Below are 26,530 nucleotides of genomic sequence, written 5' to 3' on the forward strand. Positions count from 1 at the left end.
ACACAGTTAATGTTAAAAAAATCACTCGCAATGTTTGAGTTATTTGAGTGTATTTGTTTATTGAATATAAAAATATATATAGCCTCATGTATCAAGTATTTAGTATATCAAGGGAGTTCTGGATTTACCAGGAGGACTAGATTCTTGTCTGTACTTCCTGTCGGGCTCTGAAAAACATCGGTGAGGTGATTACTGTACTTAAACAGTTAGAGTTAATTTGTGACTCTGCTGGTGGCCTTGCGCTATAATTTGGTGTATACTAAGTTTTCTGTGCTAAGTTCATACATATAAATTGGGTTGTTAGGAGGATGCTCTGAGCAGTGCATGTAGCAATCTTTGATCCGCGCTTGCAGTATTGTAGCAGATCAGTAAATGTAGATCAACCCAGGCTGATGCCACCCGAACACACACCTGTTGAATTTCATTGCATTTTCTTTCCCGGGGGCCTTCGCTGTTTTTCATACATAGTAAACTAGACTCTCTTTCTCCCTCTGCAGGTGGAAAGCGGCAGTGTCGAGCCCAAGCATTTTGGTTGCTATGGGTACCAATGTCGCGGTAACCAAGGAGACCAAGGCGGAAGCTCCGGTCTGTGGTGGGAGCAGCAGCAGCTGCAACAAGGGTCGCAGGTGGTGAGTTGGAGGACTAAGGGTGCATACAGCAGGTGAAGGGTGTACGATATTGCGGGTAAAGCCTGGTGATGAGATGGGTCTGGGCTGTGTAGACTGTGGAGCGACAGGAGAGGAAGAATCCTGGCGGGATTGGGAGGAGAGCTTTGGTTGATCCAGCAGATTTTGCGGGACCCTTGACATGTAGGCTCCTGGGCTTCCAGACCGGGCTCTGGCTCAGGAGTTATACGTTTCTAAAATAAATAAATTAATTTTAAAAAGAGGTTGGTCAATGATATTAGTGCAGACATAAACTTAAGGTAAATCTCAGATAGAGCCGAGCCTCTATCAATTATAGGATTTTCAAGCTCCTTTCAAATGCTTGTCTTTTACCTTTTGAATTCATTGGTGCCCTGTGAAACACATACTTACTGGAGAAAACAACGTAATCACACAATCCCCTTGGCGCTTTCTTTCTGGATGTCTGTTCTCATTGACCCACTTCCCTCCAGAAGTCCAGTCTAGTAGGGATTCCTGGTTCCAGAAATACCTGAGGCAGTGAGTGTTTATTCCTTTTTTTTCCTCTTTGCTTTTTCATGTTGTTTTTAAGCCAAATCAGGCATTAACAGAGACTTTGGCAAGTCATGTTAAAGTATTTTGTGAAAGTGAATCTATATAGGATTAACACTGCAAATTCTATGCCTATGGTGATTTAAACTCTTTTCCTAATCTTATTGCTTAACCTTCCAGGCTACACAGAAGTCGGCCCTGACTCCCATAACATTGCCAGTTTTATAACAAAGGAATTACCTGGAATTAGTTCCTATCTTTCCTTCTTTCAAAACATTTGCTATTTTTTTTTAATAGTTATCGTGTTTGCTTTTTGTATGTCTTTATTTCCTTCATCAGAACAAATATTTAGAGAGGCTGGTGTAATAAATGCATGCTCATATTGTTCATTTGTACTTCATACTACACAGAGATATTTGATGTAATTTGTTGATTGCTAAGCCATACCTTGGAGTAGATTGTAAAAATACAATCAGATTTGTTTTGTGGGAGGAAAGAGTTAATGGTTTCCTTCCTAGATAAGATTGTGAATTGTGTTAAAAGTAGTAGAAAATTGAAATACTTCCAACTTAGTGCATTATCATCCATAATGTGAGATACGTAGATAGGAAGTGATTGATAGATATGCAAAGATCAATGAAAGGATGCCACTCAAATATCTGGGCTGCCCAGAAAGTAGCACCAATTTTAGCAACTATGCAAAATAGAGACAATAATAGTAAATGAGCTTCACATACAGTTTCCAAAGAAGTCGCCCACCCCCAATGGAGAAAACAGGAAGACAAGAGGCCTTCAAACTGGTCAGTGAGCAGAGTAACAGAAGCATATAACCAGAGACTAAAGAAGGCTATGCACAGTAAAAATCTCAAGGGACAGGCAGAGTTGTTGGGCCATATTTATTGTGGTGTACAGAAGAACTCTTTGAAAAAATTTTTTCCTTTTGGAAATCTTTATTTCAGTGTGTGTGTGTGTGTGTGTGTGTGTGTGTGTGTGTGTGTGTGTGACCTGTGGAGATCAGAAGATTAATGAAGAGAGAGTAGGTTCCCTCATTCTACCCTGTATATTTTTAGGCTCAGATTTAGAGTCTTAGGCTTATTGAGAAGAGCTTCTATCTAATTGCTGAGCCATCTTATTGGCCCTACAGAACTAGAGAAGAAACTTGATTCCAGAAATGTATTCAGTGGTATTTCAGATACATCACTATAAAATTTTAAATCTTCTAATGTGTGGAAGATGATGACTGGGGAAGAGAAAAGAATATTTACCAATAAAACATTGGGTTTATTTAGGTATTCAGATTGTTTTTATTTGGATTAATGATGTTGAGTGTGTAGAGCCACAATTAGAGTTAAAATCAACGTGTAATAGAACAAATAATAGAACAATTATTTTGGTTCTCTTAACACCCTTATATGCTTAATTTTCTAATGCCTAAAGCATGGCCTGTGCAGGGGAAACATGGCAACATGTTTTCTCAATAAGCTGCTCACACATAGGCTCTTAGGCTGAAGATTATGTATGATCACTTCCTCCCTTAAAAAATTTTGCCCCTCAACAGAGGAATGGATACAGAAAAATATGGTACATTTACACAATGGAGTACTACTCAGCTATTAAAAACAATGAATTTATGAAATTCCTAGGCAAATGGATGGACCTGGAGGGCATCATCCTGAGTGAGGTAACTCAATCACAAAAGGACTCACTGCTAAGTGGATATTAGCCCAGAAACTTAGAATACCCAAGGTACAAGATACAATTTGCAAAACACATGAAACTCAAGAAGAACAAAAACCAAAGTGTGGACACTTTGACCCTTCTTAGAATTGAGAACAAAACACCCATGGAAGGAGTTACTGAGACAAAGTTTGGAGCTGAGATGAAAAGATGGACCATCTAGAGGCTGCCATACCTGGGGATCCATCCCATAATCAGCCTCCAAACACTGACACCATTGCATACACTAGCAAGATTTTGCTGAAAGGACCCTGATATAGCTGTCTCTTTTGAGGCTATGACAGGGCGTGGCAAACACATAAGTGGATGCTCACAGTCAGCTATTGGATGGATCACAGGGCCCCCAATGGAGGAGCTAGAGAAAATACCCAAGGAGCTAAAGGGATCTGCAACCCTATAGGTGGAACAACAATATGAACTAACTAGTACCCCCCAGTGCTCGTGTCTCTAGCTGCATATGTATCAGAAAATGGCCTAGTCGGCCATCAGTGGAAAGAGAGGCCCATTGGTCTTGCACACTTTATATGCCTCAGTACAGGGGAACGCCAGGGCCAAAAATTGGGAGTGGGTGGGGAGGGGATTTGGGGGGAGGGTATGGGGGCCTTTTGGGATAGCATTGGAAATGTAAATGAAGAAAATACCCTATTAAAAAAGAGAAACAACTGAGATTCAACATGGATTTAGTAAATGTTAATATCAGATATATTTAAACTTAAATTTAACATTACTTTAGTAGTTTGAAGAAAGTACTTTTTTTTTTTTTTTTTTTTTTTTTGGTTTTTCAAGACAGGGTTTCTCTTTATAGCCCTGGCTGTCCTGGAACTCACTTTGTAGACCAGGCTGGCCTCGAACTCAGAAATCCACCTGCCTCTGCCTCCCGAAGAAAGTACTTTCTAATTAACTTTATTTTCATCTAACAGTTCTTTCATGAGTCTTGAATTTCCAAGTGCTAGTAGTGTGAAGAAAGTATTTTCTAATTAAATTAATTTTCATTGAACATTTTTTCATGTGCCTTGGATTTTCATGTACTATATTACCTAATGACCTCAGAGTTTTTAACTATCCCCTAAACATTCTAATGGTTTAAAACTTTAAAAACATGTCTTAATTTAAGACAAAAAAGGTTGGTTGTAGCTCTTAAGTATTCAGATATAAAACTGTCTGAGTCATTAGAAGAATCAAGTAACTCACAAAACCCTCTCAATTAAGGGATGGTGTCTTCATCTCTGACCTGCTGGCCATATGGATCCAAGGATACCTATGAGCATAATCTAGACTTGTAAGCTTACTTAAACTATTATAAGGAATTTTTGAGTTTCTGTTGTCTTAATGACACAGTTCTTGACTGTCAAATTATTGGATTATCATATTGTTTCTCAAGGTCAAAGCATGGACAATCCTGCTGCAGACAGTTGTTTCTCAAAGTTGTCATTGTACCAGATGTACAGTAACAAGTACTTTGGGAACCCGGCACACCTCTAGCACATCATTTTCTAGCTTCATAGATCATTCAATATTCATTTCTTCCATTCTGTGGAAAGAGAGTGGTCTTTTCTAAAATGAAAACAGGCGGATAACCAATATTAAACTGCAATTGTATCTGATATCATATTGGTTGCATATGAATGGGTCAAAATGGATCTCGGGTAAGAAAGCTATAGAAACAACCCAACCAGGTAAATAAAATACATGTGGGGTGACTTACAACCATCTGTCCTTTCAGTTCTAGGATATTTGATGACTTCTGGTGAACACTGCACAGATGTGGTACATATACATATACTCAGTCATACACATATAAAATAAGTAAGTGAATAAACAGATTGTTAGAAAAAAAGAAGTTACTTGTATCCTGTAATTTTACTTTGTACCTCAAGCTTTATGCTTTGCTATTTATGATTCAGACATTGTTATAGCTTTGCTTTCCTGAAAAAGATGACTAATCCTCCGTTGGTTTTACCCAAAGAAGTAGACAGAACAGCATGACTCACTATTATAATCTTTCATTTTTATGCATACAATAAATTGGCTTATGTGCATGACTTGATAAACACTTAATTGAAAGGAAGCTTCACTAACTGCATTCAGTGAAGTGAACTGCCCTCAGAATAAGATTGTTTATTGGTTAAATCACATTATCATCAAAGCTGTAAATCCAAATCATCTCATTCTAATGGGATTTACATGCCTTTCTCACTCTTTGTATAGATAAAATCTATCCTTGTGAAGAAGTTAAACTTTCTGCATATGCACATCCATAGAAAGCTGCATCACACACAGATCCCAGCATGCAAAGGAAATTAGGACTACATAGATTATTTTGATTAACCAGAAACATTTACTCTGGGGATTATCTTGTGTTATCTTTTCGATGATAATTACAAAGTATAAGCTTTTATAAAGTTATCAAGTGGGGCTCTCTTCCTTTCTCTCTCTCCCTCTCTCCCTGCCCTTTTGTGTGTATCTGTGTGTGTGATGTATTTGTATATATTTATGTTCATTATCTTCCTCTATCACTTCCCCACAATCAAATATACCTGCATGCTTGTTGAATATGACTGACTATGCAGTTTTTAAAATTAATTAATTAATTTACATTTCAAATGCTACCCCTTTCCACTTTCCCCCTCATAGAGTTTTCTCTCATGTCCCTTAACCTTTACCTCTGAGCGGGCAGGCAGTCTCTTTATTCACCCACCCTGGGACAACTCTACAGGATTAGACACATCCTCTTCCACTAAGGCTATACATGGCAGTCTTTTGCTACATATATGTCTGGGGCCTTAGACCAACATGTATATGCTATTTGGTTGGTGGAATAGTCTCTGAGAGATTCTAGGTTCCAGGTTAGTTGATACTGTTGCTCTTCCTAGGGGGTTGCCATCTCTTTGAGAGCCTTCAGTCCTTCCCCTATCTCTTCAATAGGGATCTCAGCCCCAGTGTAATGTTTGTCGGTAATGTAATGCATCAGTCTCAAGTCAGCTGCTGGGTAGAGCCTCTCAGAGGATAGTTATCTGCAGACTGTTTGTTTGCTTTTTAATTTTTTATTGGATATTTTCTTTATTTGCATTTCAAATGTTATCTCCTTTCTGGGTTTTCCCCAGAAACCCCTTCTCCTGTCTCCCCTCCTCCTGCTTCTATGAAGGTTCTCACCTACCCATCCACCCATTCTCGCCTCCCTGCTCTGGCATTTCCCTACACTAGGGCATCAAGGGGACCAAGGGGCTTTCCTCCCATTGATGTCCAACAAGGCTATCCTTTGCTACATATGCTTCTAGGTCCATGGGTCCCTCCATGTGTACTCTTTTATTGGTGATTTAGTCCCTGAGAGCTCCTGGGATGGGGTGGTCTGGTTGGTTGACATTGTTGTCCTTCCTATGGGGTTGAAAACCCCTTCAGCTCCTTCAGTCCTTTCTGTAACTCCTCAATTGGGGACCCATGCTCAGTCCAATTGTGAGCTGTGAGCATCCTCCTCTGTATTTCTCAGGCTCTGGCAGATCCTCTCAGGAGACAGCTCTCTCAGGCTTCTGTCAACAAGCACTTCTTGGCATCTACAACAGTGTCTGGGCTTGGTGACTGTATATGGGATGGTTCCTCAGATGGGGCAGTCTCTGGATGGCCTTTTCTTCAGTCTCTGATCCACACTTTGTCTCCATATAATCCAGACAGTTTTAAGAGAAGCATTCCAAAGTCACTTTGATGGCGGCCACTCTGGTGATATTGTAAGACAATTCTGCAGAGGAAGACGCTGACAAATTGCCCTGAGTACATGGATTTCCATGTGGGCATGGAAACTTCTATGTCAGTGCTCCCCTCCTTAATTCTTTGAGCCAACTCTCCAGATTTATCTTCTGTTCTTTCAAAAAAAAAAAAAAAATCACCATTTCTTCCTTGTTGAAGGCGTAACTTTCCATGCTTAAACTAGGCACTGGATGAATTTAATGCCTAGGCTGGAGTTGACGTGTGTTTTAAGATTGGTTGTCTAATACACACACAACCTTGTTTTTGATATCCAAGACTGGTAAAACAAAAGCCAGTCAATAGAAAGCTTCAGCTTCCCTCTGCATCCCCTCCCCCACACGCTCTGGTCATTATCCAAACTGGACTTGACATTAGTCCCATTCCAGAGCTTTCTTTCTTTCACTATAATATGGAATATTTATCCAAGTGATTTTCTAATTTATAAGCCCTTATGCTTCAAAACTTAAATGCTCGTTAGCCCAAATTCTTGCCTATTTCACATCTATAAGTTTTATGTCGCTTAATATTTCTTCGTTTTATGTCTTCTGTATGTGAGTTTATATGACCTTTTTTGACTCTAAGCCATCTGAGCTGAAAAAACTAATTTCCTTAGGTCTTGATTCTCCTTACCTTTCAATACAGTGCCATGAATATATCAGTATTGGTATATATTTACTGGGGTCCTGGAACATAAGTTGTTTGGACATCTAAAACTGTGGCCACTGCAATATTTTTAAAAGAGCTTTTGACATTTATATATTTTTGAGTCCATATCTTAGCCTGGGCTGGATGTGAATGAATTGTGAAGCTGTGGGTGACCTTAAACTTCTGACTTTCTTGGTTCTGCCTCCAGAGTATGCACTTAACCTCACCTGCTTTATGTCATTCTTTGGCTCAAATCTAGAGCTTTGTGCAAGTTAGGCAAGTAGTTTTCCAATCAGATATATCCCTAGTCCTGGATAATAACAATTGTTATTGCTTTGAAACAGTAGTGGTGCATGAGAATCTGTAGTTTTGCATTACAGAATAGATATTTTCAAAACCAGGAGTATTTGACATAGTCAAAAAGCATGTTCTGAATAATTGAATTTTCTGACTAACTCAGTTAGGAAGGAAATTTTTGTATTTATTTCTCATTGGAAAATTGTTTTTGAAGTATTTTAATTTCTTTTTTTAAAGATTTATTTATTACTATATGTAAGTACACTGTAGCTGTCTTTAGACTCCAGAAGATCTCATTATGGATGGCTGTGAGCCACCATGTGGTTGGTGGGATTTGAACTCAGGACCTTTGGAAGAGCAGTCGGTGCTCTTAACCACTGAGCCACCTCTCCAGCCCCCTTAATTTCTAGTCTTAGCAAAAGAGTGCTACTAAAGTTTCACACATATATATGTGAGAATATCAGAATATTTATCTCATGAATATTCAGTTTTGCACATGAATATCAGGATGCCTTTAGGAAATTATTACACTAATTTTTGTGATATAACAATTTATACATAATAATGATATTTGGGTTGTGGGTCAAGGGTTCTTTTAATTTTTCAGTATGTTAAGCATGTATTTTATTTTTAAATAAGGCTACCTGATAAAGAGTTATGCATTGTGAAGATGGGAATACATTTAAAGAAATGCATATTTAAGTTATTGGTCATTGTGAAAACACCATATACAAGCTAATATAGTTATGACATCAATAAATGATATAATTTTAAGGGTGGTCAAATATGGCTTCTGCTCTGGACTTAATATTGTTGTGCTATACACCACATTTTAAATTACCTGAATGTAGAAAGAACCAGAATATATGCTTTATTTATCAAAAATAATGGATTCTTTATTTTTAACTCATACTTTTTGGTTTTCTTTTCTTTTTCCTTTTTACTTTTTTGAGATGCAGGGAATTTTTATGTTAACTAGGTTGATTTTGAGGTCTACTTCAGATGTCTGCCATCATGTCTGTCTTAGTCTGTTATTTACATAGATACCAATGAAATTTCAATTTTGTCAAATGTTACATTTATGTAACCTATAGTATATATAAATGCATGTAGTGTATATGTAACAAACATAAATATTTATATAGCTGCTCAACCTTTGATCATTTCTCATCCTAAATATTTTGATTGCCAACACTTTGCTGGGAGTTGGGTTCACGGGTCAGTAAACACATGCTTAGCATATTTCAGAAGCATTAGTGTCAGTCTTCAGCACTGCACAAACAAAGCTAAATAACATAGTTGTTTTCTCAACTTATGTGTGTGGTTTGGAATTTATAACTGCTTTAACTTTGGGTTGATTCTTTTTGTTATTTTTCAGAGGTTTTTCCAAAGTTACAATAATTTAAAGACAACAGTAAGAGATAAATAATCATGAATACCAAAGATTTTGTTGTCATTCCCTGGGGGAAACCTGGAAGTTCTGTGAAACTAAAATATAAGTAAGTACATACTTATTTTTAAGGTAAAATATTTGCTAAAGTTTCTATGTGTGGATAATCAAATATTTTTTTTAAACAGATGATAGGTAAAAGTTAAATTTCATAAAGTCTTACTTCTATTATTTTATCCTGTTGTGTTTTAATCTATAATAAATCCATTTTAATAACATACTGGTTTTCAAATTAAAGGTCTTTCATAGTTTTGATATTAGTACTAAAATATTTAACAATAATTGAAATGTGAAGTTATAAACAACAGATTTATTAATGAGTGAAGTGCTTTAAGAGAGATTATATTTGCTAACTTCTCTAGGGTTAAGAATTTAAAATGAAATTAGGACTAAAGGATCAATTAGTGTCAGAGATCTTTGAACATGGACACTATGTTGAAGATCACAACTCCAAGAATGAAAGGAACATTCTAAACAAACCTGGAAATTCATCAAGGCAATGCTAAGTACTTCTGGATGTCATGGACATCAATTATGAATATCCTTAATATTTTGTGACTTTCCGTGGGTATTAAAGGCACATGCTCACAATTTCCCTCAGGAACTACCTAGTGTCACTGGAAGTCTTCTCAAATACTAAGCCAGAATGTGCTGGGGAAATGCTGCCCATTTAAAATTTTGGTTTCTGCATTTCCTAGTTCAGATCAATGGTTTTTCAATTATGTGGTGTCTTCAGAGCTTTTCAAAAGTCATAGTTTCTTCACTACTAAGTCACTGGGTATAAAAAACATTGAAGAAATTGGAAAATGGCATGCAAACACATGGTGCTACCATATTTAAATGTATTGTTGTTTTGGTGATTATTTAAGCCATCAAATTTTTAGTGCCACTGTTTTGAGTTTTAGAAAAAGGAAGGGAGATGTTTATTACTTTAGTGCAGTGATGAGTCTTCTCTGTATCTCTACCTGCAAACTATTCAGTTAGCAAATGCCTATCATTCATATACCTACTCTGAGAGCAAGTGGTGACTACAAAGGGAGGTAACCATAATTGTCTTCAAGTAGCTTGCCATGGGTATAATGATGTACAATTACAAGTCCAGTATAGTGTGATATATGGTCTGACATATGAGCCCAGGGGCCTGGTGTAACATAATCTGTATAAGCACAGGAGAGCAGATACCCAAGTTCTGTAGGAGGGATAGAGTTACTTTGGTAGCTGTTAGATGAAGCTTTAGCTGAGGTGCATACATCATAAACTATTGTGTTTGTTTTTTAAGACTTAGCCAACTTGGGTCAAGCCTAAATAATAAGGGTATGCCATGGTAAAATTGATACCTACCTTCAAAATGAATAAGGCACTGCTTTTTGCCCTATGTCTCAAAGACCTGTATGTGATCCATAAACTCACTAGAGCAAGGAGGAGGAGACACACTATTATTATGGCACTGGGGCTCTCTATTCATGTTTTCTTGTTTTAAGCATCCATCCTGTGTCACCCTTATTTATGATCTTTGTATTGTCTGACACTCTGATGTTGGCTCACCCACAACATCCATGACATTTCAGACTTGTTTCTCTTTTTTGTCATTGCTGTGTTCACATGGTCTCTCCAGGGTTGGCCACGGTGTCCTGCCCTTCTAACCCACTATTTAAGGCTCTTTGTGAAAAACTCTAATTTTTGTGACACATGTAAAACCAAGTACAAACCATGCCAATTTTTCAGAAACAGTCCTTTTATTTTCAGCTTTGTCTTGTTCATCAAATATAGTTGGGACTTTGGAAATACTGTATCTTCTACAAGATTTCTGTAAGATTTGAAACATATCACCAGGGACTAATTTTGAATCTTAGCCCTGTTCTAGGAAATCACAATGGTGTAATCCCAGTTTGTCTAGTCACTAGTCTGAGATTATTTTAGATTTCATCTTTGTGCCTTTGTGTCATCTACTACCTGTCAGTCTACAAGGTCACTTGATTCTATTTTCTTATTCTTACCAGATGCTCTCATTTTTTTCCAGATTGTCTCTCCTCATATTAGCATAGTCACTACAATTTGTTTTACTGGTGATATTGTTTAGCTGTCTGTCTAGATTCTAAGCCTTTCTACTTCTAATTTGAGTTTTTATCATCCAACAGAGTGATCTTTATAAACACAACTCTGATCAAGTGCTTTGTAATCCTGATGTGATCCTCACTGTTCACAGAAAACTACACTCTTGGAATTCTTTGTGATCAGGCCAACAGCAACCCAGTAGGCCCATTTCCTGACGTCTTCCCATTTTTGCACTTAGTGAGTTGCAGAAGGAACTTTCAGCTCCTAGGCTTACATGTTGTCTTCTCTTTCCTCTATGCATACTTTTTTCCTTCCTGGAACACAATGTCCACCACCTCCATTTGACTGACCAAATTCTTTAAACCTATATATCTTAGCTCAAATTTTGTTTACTTCAAGAAATGTCTTTAGTGTGATGGCATGGTATATCCTCTGACTGTAGAACTGGGAAGTCCAGCAGTTTCTTCCCTCAGTAACAGTACAGTCACACCAAGCCTGAGTGAATTTCCTGCCACTCTGTATCCTTGCTGAATTGTGTCTTGCTTTCTGTCACTCCTCAGAGTTCTGTGTGTAGTAGTGTGAGCCACATCTTTTGGTTGTAACTAAAGTTGCTGGTTTCTCAGTCTGTAGTTAAGTCATCTCATCTGGACCCTTTGTCAGCCTTTGCCTGTCACTTTGAGATATTGCTATGGATTGTTCCCACTTGAGGATAAAAGCTTGGTGCATCTGCTCTTTAGTGAAGGCTTGTTGCCTCTGTACATCAATCTTCTTTCTTATCTCCATGATTCTGTAGTTTGGATCACACCATGAAGGAAAAGCTTTAAGTTCATAATAGATAATGAAATCTAGAAGCTTGGGTTGGACTTCTAGTTGTAGAATAGTCAGGAACTAAGACTAACAGGGAATGGATCTTCAGGTACTATGAAGAAAATATTTTAAGGTTGTGGGGATGGTTCAGTTAGTGCAAGCATGACGGTCTGAGTTCAGTCCTGAAAAGCCATATAACAAAGGCTGGGTGCAGAGTTATATGCTTATAATTCCAGTGCTAGGCAAACAGAGACAGGCAGAGCCCTGGGGTTCTCTGGCTAGCTAGTGGGTTTTACTCAGTGAGGTATAGGTCTCTGAGAGATTATGTTTCAAAAAAAAAAGGAAGAAAGAAAAAAGAGAAGAAAAGAAGAAATGAAGGAAGAAAGAAAGGAAAGAAGGAAGGGATGAAGGAAGGTTTAAAGTTGCTAGTTCAAAATAATGAGTTTCTATAGGAAGAAAATACTTGTTTTAGGCTTAGGATATAAAATTGCTCAGAGGTAAAGTGCTCACCTAGCAGATACAAAACTTCATGTTTAATCTCCATCCTTGCGTTGTGAATGAGTACATTATGTAAATGGAGAATAATAGCAGTTTTAATTACAATGTTATGATATATGTGAACAACAAATTGAGTAAAAACACTGAAACTTCCTTCTACTTGCCATAGATATTTGTGTGTATATATAAATGGCTCCTATTTAAGCCAATAGTGCTTTTAAACTTTTTGATTTGAAGAGACACATTGCTTAAAGAGAATATTAATAGCAGGCAAATACTGACTTTTAAAAATAGACTCCAAAAAGTGCATAGGCAGCGGATGAACCGTGCTATCATTTAAGCCTTACTAATAATTGCAATTTAAGAGCAGACACTTCTATAAAATTTGCTTGCTTTGAGGTTTGTTTGTTTGCTCTAAATGACTTTCAAATCTTGGATCTTTAGATGTGTGCAAGAACTGCAAATGGAGAAAATTCAGCTAGAACTGGAGAACCAAAAGATGGAAAAGAAACTACGAGAATTCCAGTCCACATGGAACAAGGGAAAGGAAGAACTTATGTGAGTGAATGCGTCAGAGAGCTTGAGAAGAATAAAGACAGCATTCCTAATATTATGCTGATTTAAACAGGATGTTAATTTAACTGGATTATAGAAAAAAAAAACTGTTCTGTATAACTTTTATTGTTCCAGTGAAAACATTTGGTGGATTGATGACCCTTAACAGTTTCTGAGGAATATGGAATATTGAATTCCTGTACTTTTAAAAAACATCTCTTTCTGTCACTTACATGTAGCAGAGTAGTATAAAAAATAGCCAGGGCTTCTGTCTCCTCTCCAGTTTCTAGCTGTTTTCTTCTCATGGTTTCCTCTTAGGTTGTAGTCCCCAGTGACTTAAGGACTGGAATGTACAGGAAATCAATGCAAACTTGACTCTTTGCTATGAAACAATTGCAACCAAGGCTGATGTTTAGGGCATTGTTGCATAGCGTAACTCTCAAGGAACAACTGTGTCCATGTACTACATCAGAGTTATTTAAACCTGTAGGTATATGTAAAATAGCTTAAGCAAACAATAGTTGAATTTGTTTTATTTTATCAATGAAATCTCCTATTATTATGCTTGCATATTTTCCTGTGCAAGTTTCACTTTCTAATAACCCTAACAAATAAAGCTAATATGTGAAAAGAAACTGACAGTTACATGATTAGAAAAAAAAAATCTTTTTTTTCTTTAATTCTAGGATCACAACCAATCCATTTCCTAGACCCATTTAATGAATAAAATTCTTTTTTCCACAAATATTTAATCTTTGTACAAGTTTTTATGGGAATACATGGGTGCGCTTGGTGTTTTCATATATGAGTTAGCATATAAGTTATTTTACTTATACAGATCCCACAAAGCATGAAACAATGCATTTCATATATTTTCTTATATTAAATGTGCAATGATCTTTGTGTGTTAAATTCAGTTCTGTTTGGTCTTCAAAGAGATAACCATACAATATCCAATAACCATCATTAACCATTGATATGTAATCAAATATATTTATTATAGTCTCAGTAATATTTAATTTTAGAGTTTGATTCTTTAAGAAATGTGTGTTACATTTTAAAATTATTTTTCGAATTTTATATTGGACATTATATTTATTTACATTTCAAATGTTTCCACTTTCCAGTTCCCTCTCAGGAACCCCCTATCCCATTCTTGTTCCCACTGCCTCTATGAAGGTGTTTGCCCACTAACATACCCAATCCTGCCTCCCTGCCTTGGCATTCCCTACACTTGGTCACCAAGCTTTCCCAGAACCAAAGGCCTCTCCTCCCATTGATGTCTGACAAGGCCATCCTCTGCTACAAATGCAACTGGAGCCATGGATCCCTCCATGTGTACTTTTTGGTTGGTGGTTTAGTCCCTGGGAACTCTGGGGGTTCTGATTGGTTGATGTTGTTGTCCCTCCTATGGGTTACAAACCCCTTCAGCTCCTTCAGTCCTTTCTCTAACTCCTTCATTAGAGACCCCATGCTCAGTCCAATGGTTGGCTATGAGCAGGCTCCAGCAGAGCCTCTCAGGAGACAGCCATATCAGGCTCCTGTTACCAAGCACTTCTTGACATCCACAATAACATCTGGGTTTGATGTCTGTATATGGGGTGGATCACCAATTGGGGCAGTCTCTGGATGGCCTTTCCTTCAGTCTCTGCTCCACATTTTGTCCCCGTATTTCCTTCTGTGAGTATTTTGTTCCCTCTTCTAAGAAGGACTGAAGCATCCACACTTTGGTCATTCTTCGTCTTGAGCTTCACATGGTCTGTCAATTGTATCTTGGGTATTCTGAGCTTTTAGGCTAATACCTACTTATCAAGTGGGTTCTTTGGTGACTGAGTTACCTCACTCATGATGATATTTTCTAATTCCGTCTATTGGCCCAATAATTTCATGAAGTTATTGTTTTTCATAGATGAGTAATACTCCATTGTGTAAATGTACCACATTTTCTGTATCCATTCCTCTGTTGAGGGACATCTGGGTTCTTTCCAGCTTCTGGCTATTATAAATAAGGCTGCTATAAACATAGTGGAGCATGTGTGCTTATTATTTCTTGAAGCATCTTTTGGGCATATGCCCAGGAGTGGTATAGCTGGGTCCTTAGGTATTACTATGTCCAATTTTCTTAGAAAGCACCTGACTGATTTCCAAAGTTGTTGTACCAGCTTGCAATCCCACCAAAAATGGAGAAGTGTTTCTTTTTCTCCACATCCTTGCCAGCATCTGCTGTTTTTAATCTTAGCCATTCTAATTGGTGTGAGGTAGAATTTCAGGATTGTTTTGATTTGCATTTCCCTGATGAATAAAGATGTTAAACTTTTTTTAGGTGCTTCTCAGCCGTTTAGTACTCCTCAGTTGAGAATTCTTTGTCCAAGTCTGTATCCCATTTTTTAATAGGGTTATTTGGTTCTCTGGAGTCTAATTTCTTGACTTCATTGAATATATTGCATGACATTTATGTAATATTCCTTAGTAAGTGGAGCTTGATTTAATCAAGACATTTCAGATGACTTTTGTTTTAATAATAATGATCAGTAACCATTTCTTTCCAGTTCAGTTATGATATTTTTCTTTTACTTTACTTTTTTCTGTAAATGTTGCTTATATGTATGTATGTATGAGCAGATACAAAAGTGTGTGTGTGTGTGTGTGTGTGAGAGAGAGAGACAGAGAGAGAGAGAGAGAGAGAGAGAGAGAGAGAGAGAGAGAGAGAGAGTGAGTGTGTCTGTGTGTTCAATCATGTGGAAAAGTCCTGGGCATCAGTTCTCAGAGGTGGATCGATTGTTCTTTTTGAGGCAGGATCTTTCACTGGCCTTGACTTCACCAAGCATCCAGAGAACGCGAGAGGTGCATATGTCGTCTCCAACTCCCTACCATTGGAACTACAACTGTGTACCACCATGCCTGACTTTTTTCTTTTTCTTTTCTTTTTCATGTCTGGTCTCTCTGTCCCTCTGTCTATTCCTTCCTTCCTTCCTTCCTTCCTTCCTTCCTTCCTTCCTTCCTTCCTTCCTTCCTTCCTTCCTTCCTCCCTCCCTCCCTCCCTCCCCTCCCTCCTTCCCTCCCTCTCTCTCTTCCTTCCTCCCTTTTTCTCTTTCTCCCCACCTCAATAATTATGTGGATCACACTCAAACCTTTATGAAATTAACAGCGTGACTGATTGCTGACCTACCTACCTTAAGATTTCTAATTTGGCTTTCATATGGATGGCCATTTTCATGTGAATATTGAAGTCTCTTGAGTCAGCATCCCAGATTGTATTTTCTTTAGCTGTGGATCCTCAACTGGATGGGCTTTTAAAACATTCTTTAACTTGAATAAAATTTCAGAATAGTAACATTCTCTCCTAAGGTCTTAGAGACAGTCTCAAAGACAAAGTGAAGACTTGCCACAAATTGACCAGGAAAAGTGAGGTCCACGGTTCCAATTTGGGGTTTACTATTCATTATCTGTATGATATTGGGCAGGTTGTCCAGTGAAATTTGATTCTTTTATTTTGTATCCAAAACAATGATGTGTGTGTGTGTGTGTGTGTGTGTGTGTGTGTATGTATGGATGTGTGTACAAATCCCAGTTTTAAACCTGTAAAATTACAACTTTCCTTCTTTGTAATCTGTGTTATTTTCTATGTGGGAACTTGTTAGATGCTTTTCAAGATCCATCATCTGGCATATCTGCTGTATATTTGAGTATAGCAATTTGGCCCCCCCCCCCTTTTTATTTGTGTATACCTTAGTTTTAAAAATTGCACAATAGGATGATGTGCAAATTTTTTCTATAAATTGATAAAAGTCAATCATTGTAAATGCCAGGCAATGGAATTCCTCACCTGTATTTGCACATTTTGCTATGAATCATCACTCTACATGTCACAGATATATAAGAAGAGTGTATAAAGTGGTACTCTGGAGATAGAGTGTGGTTAATATCTCAGAGTGTGGTTAATATCTTATTTCCAGGTTGCAGAGGTTTACCATGCTAACACTTGAATTTACATTTCCTAAAAGGGGGGATGTTGTCCATAATTACATTTTGCTTTCTGTCTGTTGAAGGGCAAGTGGATATCACTGGAAATCTGGAAATGTGAGCAAATTGCGTAACCTGTCAAGGATAACGTCACAAAGTAAAGGGAATCCCACCAAGGTAAGAAAGATGGCATTTGCCAAACAGAAGGGCATGGAATATGTTTTCAGGCTTTGCGTAGTCTCCCATGCTCAGGGATCCACTCCTCTTGCTTTAGTAACCTCATTTTAGGCTCCCTGTCCTTGGCTTACTATGAGGCATTAATTATTCAGATATCCTTTGTCTTTCATACAGAAAAAATTTATATACATAAAATATTTCAGAAGGTTTTTAAAAATTACCTTGAGGAGAAATTTTGTGTTCTGCCTTTCTCTAAATTTCAGATACAATGTTTCATTCATTTGTAGGTTTAAGGATATAAAATACAATGGCATTGTTCTATATTATCGTGAATAGTAATATTACATGATATAACAGATTGTAGGCTTCAGTCCTGACTTCGTGTTATTTCTTATTTCCTTAATGTTGCTGTATTCCTCTTGAATAATAATAATTTATACACTCTTGGTCTCATGAATAAAGATGTTTAAGGAACTATTTGCATGGCACTTCCTAAGCTATAGGTTTACTTTATCTCTGTTGTGTATTGTAAAATGTTCCATTTATGATTGCAGGCAGAGAGGTGTCTTTATATAAGGAAAACTTTTTCTCTGGGCTTCTTTGGTACAGGATTCGTGACTTCGTGAATTTTAACTTGCACAGCATTTTATTTTTATATACCTATCATTAAACTTTCATTGGGTCATTTGGCACCTACAAATATCTTACTCGGCACTTCTGTACTTTTTGGCTTCTGAAAAAGCATTTCATTATACAATGCCATCCCTTTTGTGAGGGAGGTTTCTTTCATTTTGGGGTTAAAAATTTATAAGCCACTTTTAACTGGTCATTATCTTCCCACAGTACTGTCCTGTGTTGCATTTCAGATATTTTACTGTAAATATGTTTTTAAAATGTGCTGTGAGCAGTTATAGTAGCTCATACTTGTCTTCCCATCACTCAAGAATTTGAAGCAGGGGGGTCTGGCTTGAGCTTGAGGCCAGCCTTGGTTATGGTCTGAGATCCTGATTCAAAAAGAAAAGAACAAAGCATAACAAAACAAAACTGAACAGAACAGAAAAACTCCTACTTTTGATTTCCAAACTTATCTTCATGGACCTGTGTGCAATGGCCTTTGAAAAGCGCTGTTTTGAACTTTGAGTTGTTGACGCCTTGTTTTTAAGGAAGTCCTCATCTACCATAGAAAAATCAAGGTATATCAAATATTTTTAGTAAGAATCAATATAAAACATTTGTAATAAATATTTTTGTATATGAATAATGTATACATGCAAAATAATACTTTGGCTAATGAATTTATATAAGGAAATATTTTAAGAATAAATAAAAATCTTTGTTTCCACAAACATCCTAATTATGAAAGAGGGCAAAAGTGGGAAGTGTGGGAGGTAGCTATCATAGAATTAGAGACTGTGAAGGATGTAGAAGTTTCTGATCCTAGTCTCAGGTACCTTGATGCATTTCAATTGATGAATAGGGTTCTCTTGCCCTGCAGAACTTGACCAGTAGGACTGAAATGATAGAAGAATGGTTTACAATGTTTTTTCTAGGCTATACACAATTTTGACCATGAAATGCAGCAGAAATGAATAGACTTTGAACATGGACTTACTATGTATATACTTCTATTTATTTATGTTCATAACAATTTACAGCACATATATTATAATATTAACTGTGGGATAAATAGAAGTAGAAATAGGTCTTTCTCTTCTACTTCCCAGTCACTTTGTGAGATGTCGGTATTATATGTGCCTGCTGCTCTAGAGATCAGTGGGCCCAGAGGCATAGAGGGTTACAGAGGCCCAGAGGTAATAGAAGGTTATAAAAAGACCATAGATCTCATATGAAAGAAATCTGAATTGAAATGGAGATGAGAGAAATGTAAAGAAAAATATTGCATCAAAATACAGTGAAAAAAGAATTAAGTAGAACATACAGGAGATTTACAGGACGTTTAGCGTAAGAATAAGCCTGAATGAAGAAGGAAAGAAAGTCTGTGGTATAAATTTAGGATTTTGTGTGCACTCACCTGTGATAGGTAAAGCTGAGTAAATGTATCCCTACAAATTTATATAAGCGAGAGAGTTATGAAGACTTAAACCCAAGTCTGTGTGTAGTGTATGGTAACCCTCAAATTTAATATTTATTCAGTATATTAATCTGGCTGTGGACTTCTCTTTGTTGAATTTTTACTGCAGCAGGCACCTCTATCTCTCACAAGATTCAGTCTATAATTGCGGCTTCACAGATGAAGTAATTTCCCATCAGAGAAGTAAACTGATTTGCTCAATGTCAAGCATCAGGTTGTTAGTCTTATTCTAAAATAATCTCCCAGTTTTCATCCAGTGAAGAGAGACTGGATATAAAAAAAGGGCAGGAATGGAGTCAAAGTCTTAGGATGTCATAAAAGCTTAAAGGGAGGGAGAGTTAGAACACATGGACACGCTAATGACATCCAAAGGGCTGTGTTATAAAGAATCTCCAGTTCAGAGCCTGAGTTCTCAATGAGGCAATTTTGTTTCCCTGGAGAACTTTGGCAATGTCTGAAGGTTTTTTGTTTGTTTGTTTGTTTTTGGTTTTTTTTTTTTTTTTTTTTTTTTTTTTTTTTGTTTTCCACTTTGATCATGAAGAGAGGTTTTCTGCTTGGTTCTGATGAAGATGTATAATAGGACTGGGAACAAAGCTGCTTCTGAACTTGCTACAGTGCACTGCAGAGCCCCTTGGTGTCAACTGTGCTGATGGGGAGAAGCTCTGAATTGGCTTTATAAGTTAAAATTCTCACTCATTTAGTCATTGTTGCACTCTTACACAACTCAACCCCTTTGAATTTCTGCTATGGGTTCATAAGACATTTGTAACATTTAGAGTTCTAAGCAAGGTAAGTGATGCTATATACGAACCCACTTTGAATTGTTACAATGAGTATTTTTGGAAAAGGAGAATATTAAAAGGCTGGGGTTTAATTAGTTAGCCATTATCAGATCAATGCAACAATATATTCCAAGCAGTGAAGACAAGAGCAAGAACACAGGAAGGTTCAATAGACTCAAGGACAGAGTTAAGCTCTTTAGACCAAGTTGGTGGAGTGTCATCAGTTTATTGGCTGAGGAGTGGGATTGTGAGCAGGTCAGAAATTGAAGATGCAGATGACAGAATATGCCAGTGGTTGGGGCTGAGGTGTTTGAGAAGGTGGTTCATTAAAGACACCTTCACTGGGGAGGAGAGAATGCATTCCCCCTGGCAAGCAAAACAGAAGAAAATATAACACAGGTGGAAGTAAACACAAATACTATAGCTTGGAACTGACAGGTGATACAGGCTTTCAACATCCTCACAGAGCAAAGGTGACAGCACTTGCTGTCAAGGGTGAAGCACAGGAAACAGGATGACAGAATTCTTGAGAGTGGAGGTTTGGAGTAGCAGCTGTGGGCATCATGACTGGGGTTGAGCAGCAAAGAATTGAACAGATGACTGAGAAGGCCTATGTACCCTTGGGGGGGTCATTCAGCATGGGTTTCCAGGAAACCCCCTAGCATTATTTCATCATAATAATAGGCAGAAAGGGAGAGCTGAGAGTCAAAGAAACAATGATCATGCTTGACACTGAGAACATCTGTGTTTGGGATTTTGAAGGCATGGACATTTAGAATGATGTCTAGCTGCAAGATTTGATTACAATGGTGGGGCAGCTAGAGGAACTTAGGGGCTGGAGTATTAGAGGATTTTCAGTGCTGGATGTCAGGTAAGGGGGAATGAAGTACTTAGAGTTATTAATGATAAATGGATAGAGAGAAATACTGAGTAGATTTCTGATATTTAGTGGAGGAGGAACCTCTTGTACACTGACAACATAGAGAGAGAGAGCAGAGATCTTCGGTGGATGTGAATTGCTGAATGATGACAGTGTAACTAACTGTACCCTGAGTAAAGAATGCAGATCCTCCTCACCCCACTGCACTGCAGAGTGAAAGGGAGGAAATCAGGAACTAGTTGGTCTGGGAAAGTGGCTGATGGGAGAGTGCCTACTTAGCATGCAGGTAGCTCAGAGCTTAATTCCCAGCATCTCATAAATAGCCTGATGTCACTCATCCCATGTGAAATGGAGCATGTAGATCAGAAGGTCAGGGCAATCCTCAGCTACATAGTGAATTGGAGATCAGCCTGCCAAAAACAAAAGCAAGAACGAAACCCTCAACAAGGAACGAGTTTCTGTCGATTTATTTCATGAGAAGCTGTGACCATCAAAGTGACCTTCACTTAATGTGAACTTCATGGTGAAACATTTTTAGGAGAGATATCAAGTACAAATAATTAAGTGGATGTTCACATAGGGTTGTATGGAATAGTAAGGGGGTTGCATATACAGATAGTAAGCAGAGATGGCAAGTTTTCAGGAGGTGGGTTGAGCACAAATATCACTGAAAAAGTGTCCCCCGAGGGCACTTTGGATACATAAAAGCACTGGTGCCAGGTTGCAGGTATTTGTGATGCCTGCAGACAAAAGACTATAGCTTAGTCTAACCCAATTGCTTAGTTGTTATGGATGGCAGAGCCAGTTAAACTGCGCTGGCTTTGGGAAGCTCTTGTTCAATGCCTTCTGGCACAGCAATAAGTCCATTAAATTCCAGTTTCAGATATTCAGAAGCATGTAAACATGCATGTGAGCATCCGTATCCATCTAGTAATGCTACTTTATCACTCAATTATTTTTCAAGCATAAAAATCAGATTTAATGACAAAATTCAATTAGACTGAAACTAGGAGCTTGTCGCTTATTCACTCGAATATTTTTTATGTAATTAGGATAATTTGAAGTAAATATGAATACATTTATAAAACAGACAAATATTATTCATAGTAATAAAATAAATTATAAAATTTCCCTAATAATTACTTTATTTCCTGACATAACTACTCTTCGTAAGGAGCTCATAGCCCGGCTGATCTCATTGCAATTCAGTTGTAGCATTAAGGTAATCATACTGGATAATTCGGTTATAAAAATTGAGGTTAAATTTATCTGTAACTTGTATAACTGCCAACTTAAAAACAAAAACTGTGATTCATATAGAAGTTGATGATTTCAATTCTATTTTCTTTTCTGCTGTGTTTGGTAGAGAAAACATCTGAGCAGCTACTTCAAAGAATATGAACAATAAGTGCCTCATTGAAGCAAAACCACAGAGAATAATTAGGCCTAAATTTTCAAAGATGACTGCAGTTGGTGCAGCCATAGATATAGAGGCAGCCATTGTTCTCATATCTTCATGTACAAATTGGGCAATTGAGCATGCAAATTGCAAATTGAAAGCTGGGCATGAATCGGCAGTGTCTATGTAAATGCACACCGGCCTCTGTTCACTTGTGCACTTTAAATGCTGGTTTTAATAAGACCCAGGCGAGAGTGCTCACTTATCCGGTTTCTTCTGCTGCCTACTATGTTAAAATCCAAAGGTTTTAAGGGATTGTTTATATTTAAATACCCAGTATCGGCATTTACTTTCTTGAGTATATTTAACCAATCACATAGATAATTCGGGGATCATAAATAATATGAATGACAGGTAAGGCCACAATGCTTAAATGTGGTTCTCTAAACTGTACAAGTTGGCTTCTGCAATTATGTGAAACAAATGATTCAGTTGGAATTGATTCAGTCTGTACAAATACCAGACTCTTGAGTTTCAGGAGGAGGAAGGGAGCTCAAAACCTTTATAATATGAACGCTAATATTTTCTTAAAACCAATTCATGCTGACATACAATATTTTTTGTTATACTCAAACTATATAATTGCATTAAAGTGGGCTTCTGAAACTTTATATAATAAGGAAAATATTCCTGGCATATTTTGAAAATTTTTATTTAAAATCTGTGCATGGTGGCTCATGATTTTAATATCAGTTTATTTGGAAGGATCCTGAGTGAGAGGTTAACCTGGGCTACCCAGTGAGACCTTGTATCCAAAACAACAAAACCAAAAGTGATTTATATGTATTCTTTTTTAATGAAAATGTAAGTTACTGTATACTTTTAATTATCTTTTTAATTTTATATTATTTCAACTAATACATTTATATATATATATATATATATATATATATATATATATATATATGTAAGATGCACTCAAATGGTATAGATATCTAACATTCTGTTAACAAATGCACTTTCTTTTTATAAGAGAGTGTGTCGCTGAAAAATAACATCTGTATCCTTAATGCAGCTCTCGGCTGGAAAAGTGAAATTGAAGTTACTTAAGGAAGAGATTCAAGGTGAGCCCATTTCTGTATTATATGATAAAGTTAAGGTTCTTCACATAGCATATGTATTCATATAGAGTCTTCACATAGACTTGCTATAAACTGCAATAATTCATGCAGAATAAAGTTCCTCAGTTACCAGATGATGATATTTTAGTTTTCAAAATAAGGTTTTTTTTCAATATTTTACAGCAAAAGGTCATTTAGAATATCATTAAAACTAATAATTCTCTCCAAAAGCAAAAACTCTTCTTTATAAATTTCAATATAATCTTTAAACCAAGGAGCAATTTTAGCAGTATAAAATAAAAATTATGATGTCTTAGAATTTACAGTGATCTCAAAGCAAACACAATACTCTTCTCGAAGTTAAACATATTTATACATGAATATTAGCATAATTTGGTGGAATAAATTCTGGAACCCTATATGATTCAATATTTATACAAACATATTGAGTTGATCTCCATTGTCAAGTTGATGCAATTTAGGCTTACATGGAAATTTACTCACCAAGGCTGGGCATATCTGTGATAGATTATCTAGATTGAGCTAATTGACTCGGGAAGACGCACACCAAATACGGATGGCTCCATTCTATAGTCTGGGATCACAGACTGAAAAAGTGGACAAAGGCAGCAGCAACAGCTTGTTCTCTCTACTTCCTTACTCTGAACAGATCATGAGACGTTATTTTTCACCCTTCCAGCATGACTTCCCTCCTGCAACTGTATCACCTAGAACAGAAAACCCAAACCAAAATGCTCCATTACTTAAACTACTTTAGGCAGGTGTGTTTAGTTGCAGAAACAAGGCAAGTAACTGAATATTACAAATGTATGCCATGGTCTGTTTAGAAGTTTTCTAAATGGACTTCACTTGTGTTTAGGAAAAGGAGAATTCATAAGAAATCTATCAAGAGTAATATTCTCTAGCTGCATATGTAGCAGAAGATGGCCTAGTCGGCCATCACTGGGAAGAGAGGCCCCTTGGTATGGCAAACTATATGCCCCAGTACAGGGGGAATGCCAGGGCCAAGAAGAGGGAGGGGGTGGCTTGGGGAGCAGGGCGGAGGGAGGGTATAGGGGACTTTCAGGATAGCATTTGAAATGTATATAAAGAAAATATCAAATAAAAAATAAATTAAAAACAATCTTAAAAAACGAAAGAAAACCGAGTAATATTCTCAGTACTGTGTAGTGATGCATGTTCGAGTCAATGAGGTCAACGCAAAGTTAACAGAACTTGGATGCATTTGGCCCTTACTCATGACAGCCAGCAGGGGTTTTTACAGGTTCTACAATGAGCAAACACACTAGACTTGCCTGTATCTGGTTCTTACGCTGCTACTGCTAGAGTGCTGTGTGAGAATTTGGAGACGCTCATAGTTTCGTTACCCTGCTAATCAAGAAAGCAAACACCATACTGATGATCCTGACATCTTTACCTTCTAGTTCCAGCAAAACAACTTAGTTACAAAATGGCACATTCTACTGGCAGTGAAAACCCTAAGACTAAACGGAAAGTTTGTGGACAGTGCGAGAACAAAGCTGCTCTCCTTGTAAGTACACAACAGTGCAAGAGGACTAGAACTCTCACAGCTCCTTAGGCAACCCTCTCCCTCCTGACCCCCCGCTAGCACAGCCCCATGCTGCTCCTTTTCATTATTGTTTCTCCATGGGATAGCAGGTAAGTTTAACAAATCCATATAGTCACTAAACATCATCCTCTCTCTCTCTCTTAATAGCACCATTTAAAATCATATCTGCCTTCTTTTTCTTCCTATATTTAAATTTTTAAAAACTTTGTTTACTTCCCAAACGCTGGCCCCCTCTCGGTGTCCCCTCACTGAGTGCGTCCCCCCACGCCCCCATCCCCTTCTTCTCTGACCCCTCAGGTATTCCCACATCCTGGAGCATCTCTGCAGGATTAGATATATCTTCTCCAATTGAGGCTGGACAAGGTAATACTGTTAGGAAATGGATACCGCAGTCAGGCTACAGATTTAAAGGGGAGAATCCATTCCAGCTGTTGGGGAACCACATGGAGACTGAGCTGCACATGTGCCAGGAGACAGGAGCCTAGCCTCACTGTCCTCTGAGAGTTTCTACCCAGAAGCTGACTGAAACAGATCCAGATACAAACAGTCAAATATTGCATAGAGGTCAGGGACCCTTATGGAAGATTTGGGGGAAGGATTGATGACGGCATTGTAACACCACAGGAAGACCAACAGAGTCTGGACCCCTGGGAGCTCTCAGAGACTGCGCCACCAACACAGTAACATACACAAGCTGGATCCTCTTTCTTTTCATTCATGCTTAGCAACACCCATATGTAACAATATCTCTAAAGTAAACACAATGTCCTGCCATAATTTTATAAGGTTGGGCACCTTGGTCACCACTCTCCATATGTTTCTTTTAAGAAGTTTCTTATCCTACCTGTTTTACCTTGATAAGATTAAGTGGTTTTCAATTTGGAATTTTGCATGTCACCTCCCCTATAAAGTATATGACCATAGTAATTTACTGAGTCTTTTTGTAGATGATCTCCCACCTGTGGCTTATGCCACAAAGACATGGCTGATTATAATTTAATAAAATGTTTACTATTGCTTCTAACACATACAAAGGAGACGATAACTAAAATGATATTGTTGTTAGCTAATCACCTTTATAATTTATGCATTTACAAATATTGGCAAAAATCTAACACTTCTAAATGTATAATTTAAAATGACATATCAGTGGCTTTACGCTATTTCTTTATGCTAAAATTAGAAAGTCAAGTAACATATTAATTGGCATATGTACTTGATTTAATTAGATTGAAATGAGTTCTGAAAACTAATACAGCGAACTTGGAATTTGCCAAATCAACCGGATAGTTCTTCAAACTGCACCCTGGTGTTTGAGGAAGCTATGCAGCAGAATGGAATCCTTATCTGTGGGTTCGTAAGGTTCTGCCAGTTGCATAAACTGCCTAAAAAGATTTTCCACTTGGCAGTCATTTTAACCCATTTAAATCTAAATATGCTTGTATAACAAAATATGTGAGCTAACTTGGCAATTCTAGCTTTGATCTCTCAGTCTACAAATATCTGTTGGGCTGCTTTCTTCAAGCATCTGTTAATAAATACTTGGCTTAGAGTTATATGCTGCA

At 37.4% G+C, this 26,530-nt stretch overlaps 1 protein-coding gene across 11 annotated transcripts in view; it reads left to right on the top strand.

Annotated features, from left to right (window-relative positions):
• The first annotated feature begins 549 nt into the window (after nt 1-549).
• Zbbx (zinc finger B-box domain containing) overlaps nt 550-26,530 on the top strand; it is a 131,772-nt gene continuing 105,791 nt past the window's right edge. For 6 of the 11 annotated variants that reach the window (XM_021157875.2, XM_021157883.2, XM_021157881.2 and 3 more), the window contains exons 1-6: nt 550-629; nt 8,974-9,094; nt 12,850-12,963; nt 17,010-17,100; nt 23,329-23,377; nt 24,820-24,926. In XM_021157875.2, the coding sequence (XP_021013534.1) occupies nt 9,027-9,094; nt 12,850-12,963; nt 17,010-17,100; nt 23,329-23,377; nt 24,820-24,926 (429 nt within the window). In that variant the 5' untranslated portion in view covers nt 550-629; nt 8,974-9,026. Of the gene's footprint in view, nt 662-4,697; nt 4,719-8,973; nt 9,095-12,849; nt 12,964-17,009; nt 17,101-20,704; nt 20,846-23,286; nt 23,378-24,819; nt 24,927-26,530 lie in introns of those variants that run through there. The other 5 variants (XM_021157876.3, XM_021157877.3, XM_021157884.1 and 2 more) reach the window with 5 other exon arrangements.

This window comes from Mus caroli, unplaced genomic scaffold (genome assembly GCF_978045245.1).
Source record: "Mus caroli unplaced genomic scaffold, Mus_caroli_1 scaffold_3, whole genome shotgun sequence".
NCBI lineage: Eukaryota > Metazoa > Chordata > Mammalia > Rodentia > Muridae > Mus > Mus caroli.